The sequence below is a fragment of the Odocoileus virginianus genome, chromosome 14 (genome assembly GCF_023699985.2).
Source record: "Odocoileus virginianus isolate 20LAN1187 ecotype Illinois chromosome 14, Ovbor_1.2, whole genome shotgun sequence".
Classification (NCBI taxonomy): Eukaryota; Metazoa; Chordata; class Mammalia; order Artiodactyla; family Cervidae; genus Odocoileus; species Odocoileus virginianus.
Window position 1 is genome coordinate 54306036 of NC_069687.1, and position 19469 is coordinate 54325504.

At 35.6% G+C, this 19469-nt stretch overlaps 2 protein-coding genes across 6 annotated transcripts in view; one reads left to right on the forward strand and one right to left on the reverse strand.

The window, feature by feature from the left end:
• The window catches only part of TRAPPC13 (trafficking protein particle complex subunit 13), a 33383-nt gene extending 24806 nt beyond the window's left edge, over positions 1–8577 (forward strand). For 3 of the 5 annotated variants that reach the window (XM_020910362.2, XM_020910364.2, XM_020910366.2), the window contains 5 exons: positions 1218–1351; positions 2592–2790; positions 3882–3982; positions 6678–6828; positions 6954–8577. In XM_020910362.2, the coding sequence (XP_020766021.1) occupies positions 1218–1351; positions 2592–2790; positions 3882–3982; positions 6678–6828; positions 6954–7061 (693 nt within the window). In that variant the 3' untranslated portion in view covers positions 7062–8577. The remainder of the gene's footprint in view (positions 1–1217; positions 1352–2591; positions 2791–3881; positions 3983–6677; positions 6829–6953) is intronic. The other 2 variants (XM_020910363.2, XM_020910365.2) reach the window with 1 other exon arrangement.
• SGTB (small glutamine rich tetratricopeptide repeat co-chaperone beta) overlaps positions 8435–19469 on the reverse strand; it is a 48298-nt gene continuing 37263 nt past the window's right edge. Inside the window, exons 7-11 of the mRNA XM_020910367.2 lie at positions 14869–15007; positions 14710–14772; positions 13990–14027; positions 13072–13155; positions 8435–12000 (exon numbers count right to left, since the gene is read on the reverse strand). Coding sequence (XP_020766026.1) covers positions 11889–12000; positions 13072–13155; positions 13990–14027; positions 14710–14772; positions 14869–15007 — 436 coding nt within the window. The 3' untranslated portion in view covers positions 8435–11888. The remainder of the gene's footprint in view (positions 12001–13071; positions 13156–13989; positions 14028–14709; positions 14773–14868; positions 15008–19469) is intronic.

Below are 19469 nucleotides of genomic sequence, written 5' to 3' on the forward strand. Positions count from 1 at the left end.
CTTTCATTTTATCTAAGCTCTTCTAAACTTATGCAGAAATTGAATTTTTAAATTTGAAATGTGGGTCTCTGGTTATTTTTTTTTTAAGCAATGGATTGATGGGATATATTTACTTTTTGTTTTTTTGAGAAAAAAATAACAAAAGGCCTTTGAATGTGTACCTTCTTTTAAACTGATAAATTATAGTATTTCTATTTTATTAGGACACATGTACCCAGGACAAAAAAAATCTGTTTTGTTTTAGATAATAATATATTAAATTATAACTCCATCATTATATTTTTGCAAATAATTTCCATTTTTCTGGATTTAGTGTTAAAAAAGCTAAGTGCCAACATTTTTTGGTCATAGTTTATTTTGTTTTATTTCTGCATATATATATTACTATGAAACTTTTGAATAAAGTAATTCTAGAATATCCTTAGTATACCATTTTATATGTAAATTTGTATCAAAAAAGAGGCAAGTTGTCTGTTATCCTGCGCTTATATGCCCCCCAAAATAACACAATAGCATAAAAGGAAGAATGTTTAGCATAATTAGGGAATTTTAAAAATTATGTAAAAGTACATATGTAAATTACCCCATGATTGAAATACTGCTGTATCTGTCAGTAAGACTACAAAGTACCTTTTCTTTGATTTAAAAACTCAAAGATTTCAAGTATAATTCACTTTTTTTTTGCCCTAAATAAACACTTAATGAACTGGGAAATCACTAATGAACACTACAATAATTGCTTTATAAAGTTAAATCCTATAAGATTATAAAATAGATTATTCACTTTACTATCTAATTTGAAATAATATGAAAATTAAATTATGCTGTAATATTATAACAAAGACCTAATTCTGAAATGCTAAGTGCATAGGTATATTCATTATCCTAGATTGCATTTTCACATTTTAATGACTTACCAGAAAATTTAGGATATGTGTGAATGAAATTCCAGTTAAACATTTTTGGATGTCAATACAAAAAATATTATAGTTATCCCCCATCCATTGTTTGATAACTTATCAGTTGACTAACACTTCACTTTGCCCCTGTTAATTATGTTAGGATAAAGATTTCTTTTCTTGCATTAATTATGATAACTTTGATTTGCAGGCATGAACTAATCACATTTATGGTTAATGTTTTTCTTCATATAAATCAGATGTTGTTGAGGTAAATACTTTAAACACCATCATCCTTTGGTGGATTTTTTTTTTCAGACTGATGAAGTATTTCTTGAAGCCCAGATTCAGAATATTACAACCTCACCCATGTTTATGGAGAAGGTTTCATTGGAGCCATCAATAATGTACAATGTAGCAGAATTAAATTCAGTCAACCAAGCTGGAGAATGGTAAATATGAATTGTGAACTGTTTATTTTTATTTTAAAAGACATGAACTTTTCTATCATTGTTACTCTTGGGTGATTTATGATTTTTTTAATTAATAGACTTTATTTTATAAGAGAATTTTTAAATTTACAGAAAAATTTATCAGAAAGTGCAGCATTCTTACATGTCCTCCCCACTTACAGGGTCGCATATTGTTTACATTTTAACTTGGTGCATTTTTTACAATCAGTGAATCAATATTGATACTTACTATTAACTAAAATCCAGTTTACATTCATGTTCACTCTTTGTGTTGTGCATTCTATGAGCTTTGACAAATGTAATGACAGAGCCATCATGACTTTACCTTATAAAATAATTTCACTGCCCTTAAAGTCTCTCATGGCCCATCAAGCTCTCCCTTCACATAAAAATAAGATCTTCACCATTTGTACCTGGAGCACTTATTCTTTCAATTTTCATAATAATTCAGTGAGATAAATATGGGACATTTCATCCTTTATCCTGCAAATGATAAAATTGAGGCATGGGAAGGAATGATGGAGAAGTTAGAGTGAACAATGAGTTTCAACACAATGTATTCTCTCAACATCAAAAGGAGCGAGCATAGAAATAGATGATTTAATGTTTTAGAAAAATGAAATAGACATCTATGAGTAATTTAGAAAAAGAAGAATAAGTAAATGTAAGATTGACATTAATATAGATAAGAAGGTAATAGCTGGAGGAATACCTGATTTTATTAACCAAGAATGGAAATTTTACTTTTATTATGTTAGAATACAGTAAAGTTTGTAGCCTCTCATACCCCCACAGAGGAAAACAATAATTTTCCCCTCTTGGCCTGATCCTTTTATTCATTTTGAAAATGATTACTTAGTTTAGAATGGTATGTTTCTTTATTTTCTTTCATAGTTTTAGAGAAAAGGGACAGGATATTTAAGGTTCTGAATTCTCTTGCATTTTTTCAGTTAGTTGATGTATGTCCAATACTTTAGGTAATATATTGCATTCTATTGTAAAGAATCTGAAGATTTTCCAAATCAACTGAAAAAAATTAAAGAAAAGTAAGTCCTTTCAGTTCAAGTTCTTTTCATTTGTATTGAAACCACTGACCTGTTGTATTCTAGATCTTTGGATGGTAGATCATTCAGGTCCTATCCAAAGGAACAATCACAGCTATGGTTTTTCTTTTAAAAGATTCTAGAGAATTTTTTCCATCTCTGTCTTCACCCCTCAGTGTAACTACATTTGGGTCAAGAGCATATTTGCAGCCAATGGATACACGCCAGTACTTATACTGCTTAAAACCCAAGAAGGAGTTTGCAGAAAAAGCAGGCATCATTAAGGGAGTAACGGTAATTGGAAAATTGGATATAGTATGGAAAACAAATCTAGGTGAAAGGGGAAGATTACAGACCAGCCAACTTCAAAGAATGGTGAGTCTAGAAAAAACATTGATGGGGGTTTTGGTGTGTTGGGGGTCAGATAGTTAGAACAAGTTAAATTTCTCTAGGTCTGTCACTAAAAATCAGAGCACTGTAAAAGGAATTAATATTACCAGAGAATGAAAGAAATAATTTCACTGATACCTAGGTAGAAAATTGGTATTGATATGAATGGGAAGTGTTCAGATATTAATTTATCCATCATACATGATTTTCTACCATGTAAAGAACTTTTTTACTTTACCAAGCAAATTAAAATAACTGCATATCAGTTGTTTCCTCCTATAGTAATTCATGCTCATTGTCATCTGACTTCCACTATATTAGAGTTATCTCTTTCTTTTTGCAATGTCTTGGAACTCTTAGATTTATACTGCATTTACCTACTCAGTTCATTCCTTCTTTAAAGATGTTTAAAATGTCAGTCATCTGAAACTCATGGGAGTCCCACTCAAATTATTTTATAAACCTGGTTGGATCTTTTATCTAATTTCTACTCTGAGAGTATGGATAGCGACCAGCCTTCTTTTTCTTGTGCTAGTGGAAATATACTATAGAATCCTCTATTTATACTGAATATTACCTGCTGAGATACATTCTAAAATTTACTTTTACTATTTGAGGTAAAAATTGAAAAAAGAGAGATTACCACTGGGCCTAGTTTAAAACATAGCCATTAGCTATCATCCTGCCATGGCATTTTGATTCTACTGTCTGTCCATATCAGTGTATCTTGTGAAACAGACGTGATTTGCTTCTTCAGTTATTTCAGTGTCTTCCTCTACCTGTTTAGGCAATACCTTATCTATGCAGAGTTATGTTTCTATAAGCTACAGTATCTTTGGAAGCTTTCCCTTAAGATCAGACCCCCTGAAATTGGTTTCCTATTTGCCTGTGAGATTCATTTCAACTTTACTAAACATGGAGTAATTATAACAAAAACAGTCAGGGCCTCTAGTGCTATTTTACAAGTAGTAGCAGCAAAAGAAGTTAGAATGGCTAATAGTAGGACTGTAGTACTCTCTTAAAATGGAAAGGTTTTTATAATAGATACATGTTAACTGTATTTCTTTTTCTCATAGGCTCCAGGTTATGGAGATGTTAGGTTGTCTTTGGAGGCAATCCCAGATACTGTAAACCTAGAAGAACCTTTTCATATTACTTGTAAAATAACAAACTGCAGGTAATGCCAATATGTGTGGATGGATATCCTTTCCTTTTTACCTAAGAGAGACTTCTTAAAGCTTTTAAATATGCTATCTTCTTGTAAGTTTCCTCTTGCCATATAGTCATCTCTGACATTGCCATTGAATACTGTAAAGTTCTTCATCTGGTAGCTAATGTTACATATCTTAGAGGTCCTACTGTATTAGGCATTTTTTAATATTTTATTTCCATACCTGTGAGGTAGGTGTTAATTATTCACATTCTTTGCAAGAGCAAGCTAACTCAGAGCTTGTGGCTTATTCAGTCTCAGAGAGCTAGAAAAGATGGGATCAGAATTTGAAACCAGTGTATTTGACTTCAAGGTCCGTGTTCATTTCATTATTTACACTCCTTTCACACTTCAGATTACCAAACATGAACTAGTAGGTTCTTATCAAATAATGCATTATAGATTTACTATAATAAGGTAGATTTTTCTGAGCCATATTTATACCTGAGCTGTATCTTTAGTATTAAGAAACTAAAAAGTAGTTATGAATTTAATAGAAGGGATAGCCACAGACTGGAAAACAGGACTTTGATAAAGAGTGTAATCTGGCTATTGAGAGGTAAAAGCACAGGGTTTGAGGCCAGAAAAATGAGGATTAAATCCCAGTCCTATCACTTCTCTACTCCTTGTAGTACTATTTCGTGCTTTCATGCTAAGTCATTTTCAGCCCTATGGACCTTAGCCTTGCCAGGCAAGAATACTAGAGTGAGTAAATCCATGGCTAATTCATTTCAATGTATGACAAAAACCACTGCAATGATGTAAAGTAATTAGCCTCCAACTAATAAAAATAAATGGAAAAAAAAAAGAATACTAGAGTGAGTTGCCATTGGAGCATTTTGATAATATCACAGTAATGAATCCAAATCATCATAGCCTGAATGTATAATTCTATATCCCTTACAACTTTATGGTATTAGGAAGATAAGAAGTATTTATCCTTCAAAATTACAAAATACCTACTTACCCTGTGAAGCTTCCCAGACCTTCTCATACATAATCATAGCAAATTGTAATATGTTTTTTTGTGATACTGATACATTCCTATAATTGATCACTAGTCTCTTCTGTATTGAATTGCAAATAATTTAAGAGAAGAGATCATGTCTTACCAGCATTATAAGTGCAGTGCCTGCCACATCATAGGAGCTCAGTAAACAACACACACAGGATAAAGACCTTGTGCTACATGTACCCTTTATGGGTGTGCTTTTGGATTATTTGTTTTGTGTTTCTTGAGTTATAAAAAATCAGTTATTGACCAAATGACAAAGTGCTATAATAAATAAAGAAATAACAGTTTGAGTATTAACTTACCTTTTGGTAATTCAAATAAGTTTTCTAAAAAGCACTTATTTCTTAGATCTTCAGTTTCTTCATCTATAAAAATGGGATTACCCTTAACCCACAACACACACAGACACATACATGCAGTCTACTCTTACTGGATTTTTGTGAAATGTAATGAGGAAATTCATGCATTGCACCTAAACTGGTCTGGGGCACACAGTGAACATTTCAAATTTTAGACGGGAGACAGAGACACATAAAAGCTAAAGATCATTAAATCAATACATCTAAAATTCAAGTTTAAAATTTAAATTTTAAATGAGTATTTTAAATGTGGAGCCAGCTAAGGAGAGAAAAAGAGCTTAAAGAATTGAAAGCAAGTCAAGCATGGTGGTAGAGTAGCAGACCATTTTTCATTATGAAACTTTTGGTTTTGTTTTGTTTTAAAAACAATGCACATACTTTCACTAAAAGTGTTTTTTTAACTTAATAAGTTTAATTGAACTGGTGGTATCAATTATAAGGAGAAGCAGTCTTTTTCATGTCAAGTGAATACCTGAATAGTTTTACTTGTAAATCTTGCCAGTCATTTGCTATGTTATCTACGTGGTAAGGGCTTCCCAGGTGACTCAGTGGGTAAAGAATCTTCCTGCAGTGCAGGAGACACGGGTTTGATCCCTGTGTAGGGAAGACCTCCTGGAGGAGGGCACAGCAACCCACTCCAGTATTTTTGCCTGGAGAATCCCATGGACAGAGAAGCTTGGTGAGCTACAGTCTATAGGGTCACAAAGAGTCGGGCACAGCTGAAGTGACTGAGCAAACACTGCATGGTAAAGGAACATAGATTAAATAGAAAAAGCACTGGACCAGCCTCAGTTTTTCATTCTCTTTCCTACAGAGCATCTAACAGAAATTGGAAGGATACATAGCAACAAAATTAGACACAGATGTCTGGAAGTCTCCCAGAGAAGGCCAAACTATTTTTAACAGATGAGCGTCAGGGAGCCAGTGTTCAGTAACAGAACCAGAAGGCCTGCATCCAGACAGGCAGATTAGTCTTAGTGCTACTGTAAACTCCAGACCAAAACCATCTTTCATTTTCCTGATTCTGTCTCAAGTGAAATAAAAACGATATGATGGATTTTCATTTCTGTTCCTGGTTTGCAGCTGGATACCATGAAAAGAAAGTCACTGGCAATAGTGCTTTAGAAACATTGCAGTATCCCTTTGTGAACAAGATTTATTCCTGTTTTTCTGATTCCTCCAGCAATGAAAGAACGATGGATCTTGTTTTCGAAATGTGATTTAGAAATATTGCAGTATCCCTTTGTGAAAGGAACAAGATTTATTCCTATTTTTCTGATTCCTCCAGCAGTGAAAGAACAATGGATCTAGTTTTGGAAATGTGCAATACCAATTCTATCCACTGGTGTGGCATTTCAGGAAGACAACTTGGAAAGCTCCATCCAAGTTCCTCTCTCTGCCTTGCCCTCACACTACTGTCTTCAGTACAAGGACTGCAAGTATGCTCTCTTTTCAGTAATTTCAGTATTTAGGGGCTATTAACCCACAGTCATTTATTATATCCATTCTTTCTCTGGTCATTACCAATGAATGAAAACTTGTTTCTATATTTTTCTCTCAATAGAGCGTCTCTGGCTTAAGACTAACAGACACATTCTTAAAGAGAACATACGAATATGATGACATCGCACAAGTCTGTGTGGTATCTTCGGCCATTAAAGTGGAAAGTTGAAGAAAATGTCCAATGTTACACTTTTCATTGAGTTGCCCAGAATTTTCTGCATTTTTGCCACCTTTGTAAAATGATCAACAGTAAAAATAAGTATGTTATTTAAATTTCTTTCCTATAAAAGTTAAAATATTAAATATTTGTTTTGAAAAGAACCATCTACTGATTTTATCTTGTGAGTTATATTCCAAATGAACATTTGTATATTTTCTACACACATGTGATTTTGTTTCACTTTAAATGACCACTGGACTTTGTTCTCCAGAAGCTCTATATTTGAGGCCATGTGTCCCTAGCAGGTATCTTGAACAATGGTCAGTAAACTTTTCATGTAGAGGACCAGACACTTCATATTTTAGACCTTGCAGGCCAGGAGGTTTCTGCTGAAATTACTCTGCGGTTCTAATACAGAAGCGGCCAGCAGGCTCTAGTGACTCAGACGGTAAAGAGTCTGCCTGCAGTGCAGGGGACCCAGGTTCAATCCCTGGGTCAGGAAGATCCCCTGGAGAAGGGACTGGCTACCCACACCCGTATTCTTCCTGGAGAACTCAATGGACAAAGGGGCCTGGCAGGCTACAGTCCATGGGGTTGCAAAGGGTCGGAAACGCCTGAGCGACTTTCACTTTAGGCAAAAATTGTACCACAGCATTTACAAAAACAAGCAGCTGGTCAGATCTGACCTGCAGGCCATAGTTTGCTGACTTCAATCTAGAAGATACAGTTGTTTCTTAAAACTTTAGAATTCTCATCATACTTTATTTAGAAGTATTTTCGTTAACCCCAGCTTTTTTCCTCAGTCAACAAAATAAGTTTAAAACAACTGGGGTGGTCCTCATATAATCTTGTATTTGCTAACACAGTATGAATTTTTCTAGTTGTTTTAAAAATTATCATATTGGCATCTGTATTTTTGTGTGCATACACACACATCTAACTTTCAGTTACTAAAAGCAGATCAGAATTTGTTTTATTTCTTAAACTGTCAATTACTCTGATAACTCTAAGCTAAGAAGCCTGATCATTTTCTAATTCTAAGCCAAGAAAGTCCTGTTTTTTTCCCATTGAAAAATAAACCACTTTTTTTTTAAGGGCATACTTAAAGGATTTCCAGCTTCTGATACTTGATTTTGAACTCTCCATCATGTATTATTATTACAAAACTGTTTCTGCATGTAATCACATTAATTTACTTACGTCATATACAAAACAGTGAGGAAATTAAGACTATAAACAACTTTGCAACATGGATGTAATAAAAGTTTCAGTATTTTGAAACAAAACAAAAACTAACGCTGTTAAATAAAAACAAGTTGAAATTCAAGCATGTGTATATAACTGCTTAAATGTAAATGCATTAAGTCAAATACAAAAATTGGTTTTTCTTAAATGCATAATTATTTATTGCCATGACAAATTGTTTGGTCCAAAATGAAAGCTGTCTTCAGAATGAGATTTGCCCTTAAATTGAAGAGGTAATTAATGAAACGTCCGTGCAAAATAAAGTGCAAGCAGTGTAAAATTGTCTTTGTCGAAAGACAGTCTTTTCTCCAAAATGAGTACAATTGATTAAATGATGAAATAAGACTTTATAGCCCCTGCACTGGATACTTCAGTAGCTTTCAAGGTGTCTTCTCATGACTGAACCTTCTGTTTCACTCCATTCAAATTTTAAAACTAACATATGATGGTCACTTGGGATTCTGCTAAGACTCCCTTTTTTATAAGCAATAACCTAGACACATATTGTTCCTTCGCTAAGTAAAGGTTACATAATGTCATCTTAGAAAGGATCTGTAAACCATATTATAAAAATTAGATAAACAATTTGGTACATTAAGTAGAAATGTCATTTGCATACAAAGGACATTGTAAATTTTACATTTACAATGGAAAAGACCCTGATGCTGGAAAAGATTGAAGGCAAAAGGCGAAGGGGGCAGCAAAGGATGAGATGGTTAGATAACATCACCAACTCAATGGACATGAAGTTGAGCAAACTCCAAGAGATAGTGAAGGACAGAGGAACCTGGCGTGTTACAGTCCATGGGTTCACAAAGAATCAGACATGACTTAGCGACCGAACAACAATAAAAAATTTTACATAGCATCATAACAATTACAGCTACTATAATGAAAAGTGGTTAATGGAAATCAATCATTCCTAAGTAGAATGTAAATAAAGATTTACTTTAATGCCCTCTTGTTTCAGACAAGCAAAATAACTTTTGGAGCATTCTTTATAATTTTAAGAGTAGCTAACACAATACAGCTACACAAAACCTTCTTGAAATAGCATGCAATGGAGTAATTTCAAAGTGATGAAAGTACTTAAAAAGCAAAAGTGGCTTGAATAGAATGGAAATCCAGGTAAGTGGATACATTACCTAGATGTGTTATGGGAGATACATTAGAAAAGAAACAAACGAGAAACATGAAATGGAAGAAATACAACCAATTCACATTCCTTCATGTAAAAAGAATGGCTACTTTACCTACAGATATTAGTAAAGACATTGTAAGTATTTTTGCTTATAATGTCTGATGTTGGTATCAAAGTTGGCAAAATAAAATGAAGTTGGGAAGTGTTTCCTCTTCTGCTGGAAGAGATTGTGTAGATTTAATATTAAGTGTTTGGTAGAATTCACCATTGAAATTGTCTGGGCCTGTGGTTTTCAGGAGGTACCTTATTTCTTCAGTCAGTTATGGTAGTTTGTATCTTTAAAGAATTTGCCTGTTTCATGGATATGGACCTATAGTTGATCATAGTATTTTCTAATTATCTAATTGTTTAATTATCTAATTGTCTACATGGTCTGCAGTGATATCCCTTCTTTCACTTCTCTTACTGTTGATTAATATTCTCTTTATTTTCCTACTCAGAGGCTTACCAGTTTTATCAATTTGAAAGCATCTGTAATGCGTTCAAGATAATTATGCTAGGAACCTTTTCTTATGCAACACCAGCAAGAATTGACTTTTTTTTTTTTTTTGCCCACACCGTAGGCTGGCAGAATCTTAGTTCCTTGAGTAGGGATTGAACCAGCATCCTCTGCATTGGAAGTATGGTGTCTTAACCACTAGATCAGCACCCAAGTTCATTTAAGTGCAATATAGGAGACAATTCAGAAGGCTTAAGTCCTAATTTTCCCTGGAAAAGAACTGTAGGTTCATGTAGCTCTTCCTTGTATCCTGAGCCCAGGCATTTTAGATATTTGCTGACCTAAAAGAGGAGAAATCTCTAACCTAGTGTTGCTTTCAACAAGAGCAAGAGCCCTTTCAACAAGAGCCCTTGGGACCTACATCAGAACCACTTGGTGTGCTGTGTGGAATGGTGATTCCCAGACCTCATTATATAGGACCTGATAAAGTTGAAAAGTATGCCCCTGAATCTGGATTTTTTAATGAATTCCAAGCTGATTCTTACAGTAAAATTATCGAACTGTTCTAATCCAACAAAGGGAAAGAAGGGAAAGTAGGTTTTTAAATTTTAAGATACCAAGTAATTAGCCTTTTGAGATGAAGAGTTATAGTAATACAAAATTAAATCAGTCATCAGTATTACTGATTTAATTTTGTATTGCTGTTTCAGTTTTCTTTCACAACACTTGTGAAATTCATTATGTGTCCACCAGCTTTACCAATTTTATAATTAACAAGCCAAAGAAATTTCAACTAGAATTAGAACAGCCTCATCCATCACTCTAGTTAAAGACATTCCAATACTTAATGCCACTTCTCTTCACTAACTAATATGTATTCTAATTTCAGTACAATATTTCAAGTCCCCTGTTATGTTAAGCTGCATCAAATTAAGAAGAAGCATAGAAGTGACATGCCAAGCCAAATTAAAGCAGAGGATGAGCATGAACAAGAAGTGTTAATGACAGATACTTTTTGTGACCTGTCACATAATTACAAGCTTAAAAAATCAGTGTCTGCAGGCACATAATTAAATGCCACTTAGGAAATCCTTAAGTGCCAAGCTATTGGCTTATTTAAATGTAGATATATTTGAAAGTTTCCATGGTAAGGTCACTAGATAAATTGTGCGAGTGGAATTGAATAGTTATACAACTGACCTAACCAATATTATTAAGGATTTCTAAATGTATTTTATTATGTACTTAGCATAAGTGGCCATGCTAATGTTATCTATACCAAACTGTAGGCAAGATTAGTTAAGAACTATGCAAAGAACCTGAGCACCCTACATTCACTTTCTATACATTCACAGCATCTATTTTTTCCTTTCCTAAACAACACCGAATACTGCTTTCCACCAGCTCTTAAGATTTTGTCACCCAACAAAGTAAGCAGCATTAAAGACAGTACTGGCCCCTGTCATATCTTCACTACTGATAGCACTATCAAAGCTAAACCCAGGAACGAATTTCTTCTCCAAAGACGCTACTCAGTGGCAAGTATATTTCTCCTAAATCAGCATGAGAATCCTTTCCTCTTAGTTATCTCCCCTTTCAAAAAGTTTGCTTCTGGGAATTTGGTGCTAGAGAACTCACCAGTAAACAGCCCTACTGTTCAATAAATATACTCTGCTATTAAGTCTAGTATACAAATACAATGAAGATTTGAAAATGGAACCGTGTCCAGTTAAGTGCTATACTGGCACTTAACAAGGCTACGGATCACCTGCTTACAAAGGAATCATGTTATGGTCAAGTCAACATAACACAGTCATGTTATGTTATCTGTTTGTGATACACCTATTGTCTAGACAGAGTATGTGTTAGATCTGTTTTTGTTTTGGCCACTATCTACAGCGGACACTTGCGGGCCATCACCAACTGCATTCTGGCTGGGGGCCCGGTCGGGTCAGGAGTGTTCTTCAGCGCTGCTGCTGAATGACCTGCTCCGGATGTGATTTCTAAGTTGCTCTATGAGTTCGGGATTCTGTTGCTGTATCTGCTGAGCAAACTGCTGTCCCCTGCAGTAAAGAAAAAGTAGTATGAATTAGGGAATTTCCAACCACACAATACCAACACAAAAAGAGCTGCAAACGATGTGCATACTACCCAAAGGGAATGCTTTCTATAAAAACAAGTTTTAGATTCATGACTTATCTGCAAGTGTACCAGCACCCCCATATACCATGAATACACTGCAGTGTTCTTTATGAGAAATCAAACACCCAAGCTAACAAGTGAGTTCCTGAATTGAGTGAAATCCACCCCTCCTTCACCCAGTGCCTAACTACAGACACACAAAGGGCTAAAAAGAATATGCCTTTTATTATATGTGTGCAAATATAATGCAAGGTATTTGTTCTTGTAATCAAGTCAGTCTCATATGGCAGGTGTCACACCTATTTGAGAATGCTTATGAAGTCACATAACAGAACTGAGTTTTCTAAAGGCAGAGATTTAATCCAAACTACTGAGTGTGAACCTCCCAATTGCAAGTGTTCGGTATCACTAAAATCATGCCACTTAAAGATCACTCTAAAAATGCCATATTGCAAGTGGGTTTACACAGTTGTGATCACAAGCAAAAAATGATATCTGTCACTTCATGTAACATTTCCAGTAACAGCATCACACAGATTCAAAAAGCACAGTAGCCTAAGCAACTTGGATGGAGGTAGAAGTAATGTGTTCAAATAATGAGAAAATAAAATGAGTTCCTTTAGCAATGACATGCACTGCAAAAGTCTGAATTAAAGTATCCTAAATCCTAGGCAATATATGATTTTTAAATACATATGTGTACATAAAACTCATTAAGTAGATATTTGTCATCTGATTTGCTTAAAACGTTTTTCTTGGATCCAATCTTCTGGACACCTGCCCTTCAGGCAGAAAATTTCAATTTATGAACCACTTCTAAATTTAATAACTAATGAGGTCATTGATAACTAACAGTGAAAGATAAAAATTTAAAAAGAAAGCCTTGGTCCCCTTACCTTAGAGACAAATGGTAAAACATAAAGTACTCAAACTGTAAAACATAAAATACCTTTTTTGGTTTTTTAACTATTTCTATTCTAAATACAACTTACGCTTGGATGAGGCTAGACAGGTCAGTTAGGCCCCCAACACCAGCAGCAGGCCCCCCAATAGCATTTGTCATCATTCCTGACATTCTAGAGTAGGCAAGAGATAAATCAAATTGGCATATATTCTCTTTTTTAAATATTTTAAATTGGAGGATAATTGCTTTACCATGTTGTGTTGGTCTCTGCCACACATCAGCATGAAACCAGCCATAGGGATACGTATGTCCCCTCCCTCTTGAACCTCCCTCCACCTCCCACCCCATACCACCTCTCCATGTTGTCACAGAGCACCCGAGTTTGCAAATTCCCACTGGCTATCTATTTACATATGGTAATGTATATGTTCCCATGCTGTTCCCTCCATTCATCCCACTCTCTCCTTCTTCCACTGGGTCCACAAGTCTCTTCTCTGTGTCTGCCTCTATTGCTATGCTGCAAATAGGTTCATTAGTACCATTTTTCTAGATTCCATATATATGTGTTAATACACAACATTTGCTTTTTTTCTCTAACTTCACTCTGTATAACACGCTCCAAGTACATCCACAACATTAGAAATGACTCAAATGCATTCCTTTTTATGTCTGACTAATATTCCATTGTATATGTGTACCACAACTTCTTCATCCATTCATATGTCGATGGACATCTAGGTTGCTTCCATGTCCTAGGTATTGTAAACAGTGCTGCAACAGACATTGGGGTACATGTGTCTTTTTCAATGAGTTGGCATATATTTTTAACAGGCAGAATACCAGCCAAGGAAAGCAGGTAGATATACCCACATTGGGTAGGCCAGATGAGTGTGACTTTAAGTGCCAATTGACTGACAATTAGGTATCATTTTGGAGCTACTGTGCTCAAACTAGGAGCCTGACAAGTGGAAGGGAGAAATGTAATATACTCTTTCTGTATACTTACAGCTGTTGTACTTGAGGATTCTGCATTAAACTTGCTGCCTAGAATTGAAAAATGGTATCTCTCATCAAAGGCAGTTAATATTTAGGGATCTTTTAAAAAGCTTTTCTTTTTCAAGCAGAGAGAAGCTAGATCATGTATATACTAACATTTTACAGAGATTTGGTGTGCTATACAAAGTGAGTGGAAATGTAAAAAAGAGGAGGTACTAGGAAAAATGGTATTAACATTACATTGCACAATAAAGAGATTACAAACACTATAAACTAAGGATATTGGCAGCACTTTACTTCCTCCTACTGATCAGACAAATAAAGCCAAAAGAGCTTAGGAAACCACAATAGCCAAAATCCTCAGACTTCAAATACTAGATACCTTCCTAGGGTCACTTTCACCTAAGAGGGTATTTTTTTAGCCTTCTGTAGATCTGCAGATCCCTTTGCCAATCTCATGAAAAATATGATTCTCTCCCTAGAAAAACGCACATATCCATATGCATACAAAGTTTCATCTACAGTTCCAAGGAATCCATGGGCTTCCTGAAGTTCACCCATGGCTTTTTCACAAAACAGTGCATGAGTAGGTTAAAAACTTCAGTGATAACATACCACCACTGCTACCACTGCCATCGCAAAAGCTCTCTTACTTGTTTCTAAAAACTTTGGAACTATATAGTTCTAAAGGGAAATAGAGCCAGCAAAGCAGAAAAGGAAATATACTCACCATACTAATGAAGGCTGGATTATTTATTAAGCTAGCCATGTCAAAGCTCAGTCCCGTTCCTGTCTGTAAAACAATTATATCTGAAAATTACTCTTAAACACTACAATTTGATAATTGTGAATGATGAAATATTTCACTTATTTGGCATTAGTAACTTACAGGACTAGATCCCTCTCTTAACTTCTGTTCTGCTATTTTCAGATTTGATTTATAGGAATCATTTTCAGGGTCAAGATCTAATGCCTTCTGATAACTTGTAACTGCTTCTTGAAATTTATTCATGGCAGTGAGGGCCAGCCTGAAAAGAATACATTTTGAGAGTATAAGCTATATGACTGAAGAACATTAGGACACCACAAATGTCATCAAAGTCTATCTTGGTATTCAGTTTGAGTCCAGATCACACTTTATTTATTCATTGTACAGTTGACCCCTGAACAGCATGGATTTGAATAGCAAAAACCCACTTACACATAAATTTTTTCCAACAATAAATACTATATAGTACTGTACAATCTGAGGTTGGTTATATCTGCAGACACAGAGGAACCATAGATGTGAAGGAACTGTGGATACAACAGTTGACTAAGTTACATGCACGTTCTTGAACGCAGAGGGTCAGTATTCCTAACATCCACATTGTTCAAGGATCAACTATAGTATGGTTCACAGGAGTATCACTTCTTTTTAACTCCAAGATTCTGTAAGTCTGGATTCTCTCCATTCTGCTTTGTGCCAACCTCAGTTGTCCTACATGAATCAAGAACGTAATGATTAGAATTCCCTAGTGGCCCAGTGGTTTCACTGCTGAGGGCCTGGGTTTAATTCCTGGTCAGGGAACTAAGATTCTGCAAGCTTTGCAGCATGGCCAAAACAAAAAACCAAAATAGAGCAACAACAAAAAATAAATATTTATGTATGTATAAGTGAATCACATATAACTACATAACTGGACATGAAACAACAGACTGGTTCCAAATAGGAAAAGGAGTATGTCAAGGTTGTATATTGTCACCCTGCTTATTTAACTTATATGCAGAGTACATCATGAGAAATGCTGGCCTGGAAGAAGCACAAGCTGGAATCAAGATTGCTGGGAGAAATATCAATAACCTCAGATATGCAGATGACACCACCCTTATGGCAGAAAGTGAAGAACTAAACAGCCTCTTGATGAAAGTGAAAGAGGAGAGTCAAAAAGTTGGCTTAAAGCTCAACATTGAGAAAACTAAGATCATGGCAGCTGGTCCCATCACTTCATGGGAAATAGATAGGGAAACAGTGGAAACAGTGGCTGACTTTATTTTGGGGGGCTCCAAAATCACTGCAGATGGTGACTGCAGCCATGAAATTAAAAGACGCTTACTCCTTGGAAGGAAGGTTATGACCAACCTAGACAGCATATTAAAAAACAGAGACAATTGCTCTAGTTTAAAAAAAAATTAAAAAAAAAAAAAAAAACAGAGACATTACTTTGCCAACAAAGGTCCGTCTAGTCAAGGCTATGGTTTTTCCAGCAGTCATGTACGGATGTGAGAGTTGGACTATAAAGAAAGCTGAGTGCTGAAGAATTGATGCTTTTGAACTGTGGTGTTGGAGAAGACTCCTGAGAGTCCCTTGGACTGCAAGGAGATCCAACCAGTCCATCCTAAAGGAAATAAGTCCTGAATATTCATTGGAAGGACTGATGTTGAAGCTGAAACTCCAATACTTTGGCCACCTGATGCGAAGAGCTGACTCATTTGAAAAGACCCTGATGTTGGGAAAGATTGAAGGCAGGAAGAGGAGGGGACGACAGAAGATGAGTAGTTAGATGGCATCACCGACTCAATGGACATGAGTTTGGGTAAACTCTGGGAGCTGGTGACACAAACAGGGAGGCCTGGCATGCTGCGATTCATGGGGTCACAAAGAGTCGGACACGACTGAGCGACTGAACTGAACTGAACTGAATCACTGCTATACACCTGAAACGAACACAACATTGTAAATCAACTATTGTTTAGTTGCTAAGTCGTGTGTGACTCAACTATACTTCAATAAAAATAATTATTTTTTAAAAAGAAATTATTATACAGAGTGATGTAAGTCAGAAAGAGAAAAACAGGTATCATATTCACACATATATAAGGAATCTACAAAGATGGTACTTATGAACCTGTTTGCAGGGGAGCAATGGAGCCACAGAAGCAGAGAACAGACGTGTGAATATGGCAGGAGTGGGGGAAGGAGAGAGTGGGGCGAATGGAGAGAGCGGCAGGAAAACACATACACTACCATACGTAAGACAGACAGCCAGTGGGAATCTGCAGTGCGATTCAGGGAACCCAAACCAGGGCTCTGTGCCATTCTAGCGGGGTGGGTGGGTGGCAGGTGGGAGGGAGGTCACATGTATGCCTGTGGCTGATTCATGTTGATGTACACAGAAACCAACAACACTGTAAAGCAATCATCCTTCCATTAAAAATAAATTTTTAAAAAACGTAATGATTAGAAATGAATCTTACATACCCTTCCACTTTTAAGCTTACTGTGTGAACTAATTTGCTTTATGAATGATTAAGCTACACAAAAATGTGAGCTGACTAACAGTTCTGTGGTCATATAACTGCATGATGCTAAAACTACTTCAAGAACTCCAAACTAAATTTGTCCTTCACTACGGCCCACTTTCTTCCTTCTTAACAGAGACACTGAACCACAATAAATATCACTTTACCATAAAAAGTTAAAAAAGTAAGCTGTGACGTGTCAGCTAACTACTCTTGAATAAGACATGTTCGTTTTTTAATAGATAAAACTGGCAATCCTTATGCCTCAAATAACACACATTATCCCAGGCACAAGTCAAAGAGTTAATTACTAAATTTAATGTTTTCCTCTACCTAATTAGGATTTATTTACTGGAAAATTATTTCAGAACTAAAAACTAATGGTGTATATGGAGAGAGTATTGAGGGTTTTATTTTTTCTAAGTTTATTTTTAACAAATTACTCCAATTCTTTCTTGACTCACTTACCTCACAGACTTCTGATCTAGATAATATATAATGCCTAATCATAGAGGAAAATCTCTGAACCTAATTAGTTTTCTCCAAATCATGAAAGATACTTTATCACAATCCTCAATTAATTAAGTCAATATATGCTTATTGGAATCGTACTATGTACCAGGCGCTATTTTAGATTCCTCAGTGAAAATGGTAAAGTTCTTGGGTTTAAGAAAATTTTATTCTATCAGGGGAGGACAAGCAATAAACATGCAAATAAAAAAACATAATATTAAAGAGAATGAATAGGGGCACTAAACAATGAGAAGAAAGCAGTCATAAGCAAATTAGAGGAGAAACATTTTAAATAGAAGCAACAATGAACACCAAGGCCCCGAGAATGATGCAAGTTTAGTATGCTTAAGGAAAAGGACAAAGGCTCAGGTGGGAGCACCGAAAACAAAGTGTGGGAAGAGATGATGTCAGGGAGTATTATGGAACCACGATTTGGAGTCTGGATTTTATCCTGGTTGCAACAGAATGACATGATTTGATTTATGCTTTAAAAAGCTCACTCTGGCTTCTCTGCAGAGGATCGACGTGGGTGGAGAGAGTAGAGTGAACGCAGGGAAATGAGTTAGGCTACTGCAGTAGCCTAGATAAGAGATGGCAATTTGGACTAGAGTTGTAAACAAGACAGCAATCAATGCTTGAATTCAAAAAATATGTGGAAACTAGAATTCGTAGGACATCCTGATAGGTTAGATGTGTCAGGTATAATAGGAATGAAGGATGATTCCAAGGGTTTTGAACGAAGTTATGGGTAGGTAGAATGACAGTATATTTACTGAAAGGAGAAGGATTTAAGGGAACAGGAGTTCTGTTTGGGACATGTTACATTTAAATGTTTATTAAAAATCTAAGTGGAGATGAAAAAGAGCTGATTATATGAGTATGGAGTTTAGACATATAACTTAAGAGATTCATAAACATATACAGTTGATTTTCATTATCTATAGTAATTATGCGCTACAAGGACACTGCAAACACTAAATTAGCAAACACTGAACAATTGCTCCTAGGGGAAATGTAATGTTATGTTCCTGTGAGCCTCTGGTCACAACATTTTCATCAACCAATCAATACACAACTTGTTTTTATGTGTGTTTCTGTTTAAAGAAACCTTATGTAATTGATTCACAGTCAATTGTACTAACTCATGCCTGAACAAAGCTTATCTAACTCAGGTATCTTCTTGGTGAGGCACACTACAGCCTCCTTGCACACAGAAACACTAGACAACACTTCAGCCTGTGTCTGGGCAGCCACTGTAAATAAAAACACAAACATGCAAAAAATATAGCACTAACTAGACTGTGAAAAAGATACTCATTTTAGAGCATGAGAGCTGAAACAAAAAAGATTGAGCACTGCCTTATCTGACCTCAACTGAGATCTTGTACATCAGGTGACAAGATTTTCGCCATTCAGCAGATGCCCACAAAGCATACTGAGTACAGATTTGGATCCATTAATACAGAGTATTGACAACAGATGAAATTTTAAAACATGGGACAGGATGAAATCAGAGAGAAAATATAGACAGAGAGCGAGCAGCAGCAAAGGAAAGAGCCCTGTAGCATATCATTATTTAGAGGTGGCAGAGGAGGAAGAGCCAGTATTAGCGACTGAAAAAGAACATCCAGTGAAGTAGAAGGAAAACCAGAGAGCATGGTGTCCCAGAGGTATAGAGAATGAAGTATTTCAAAA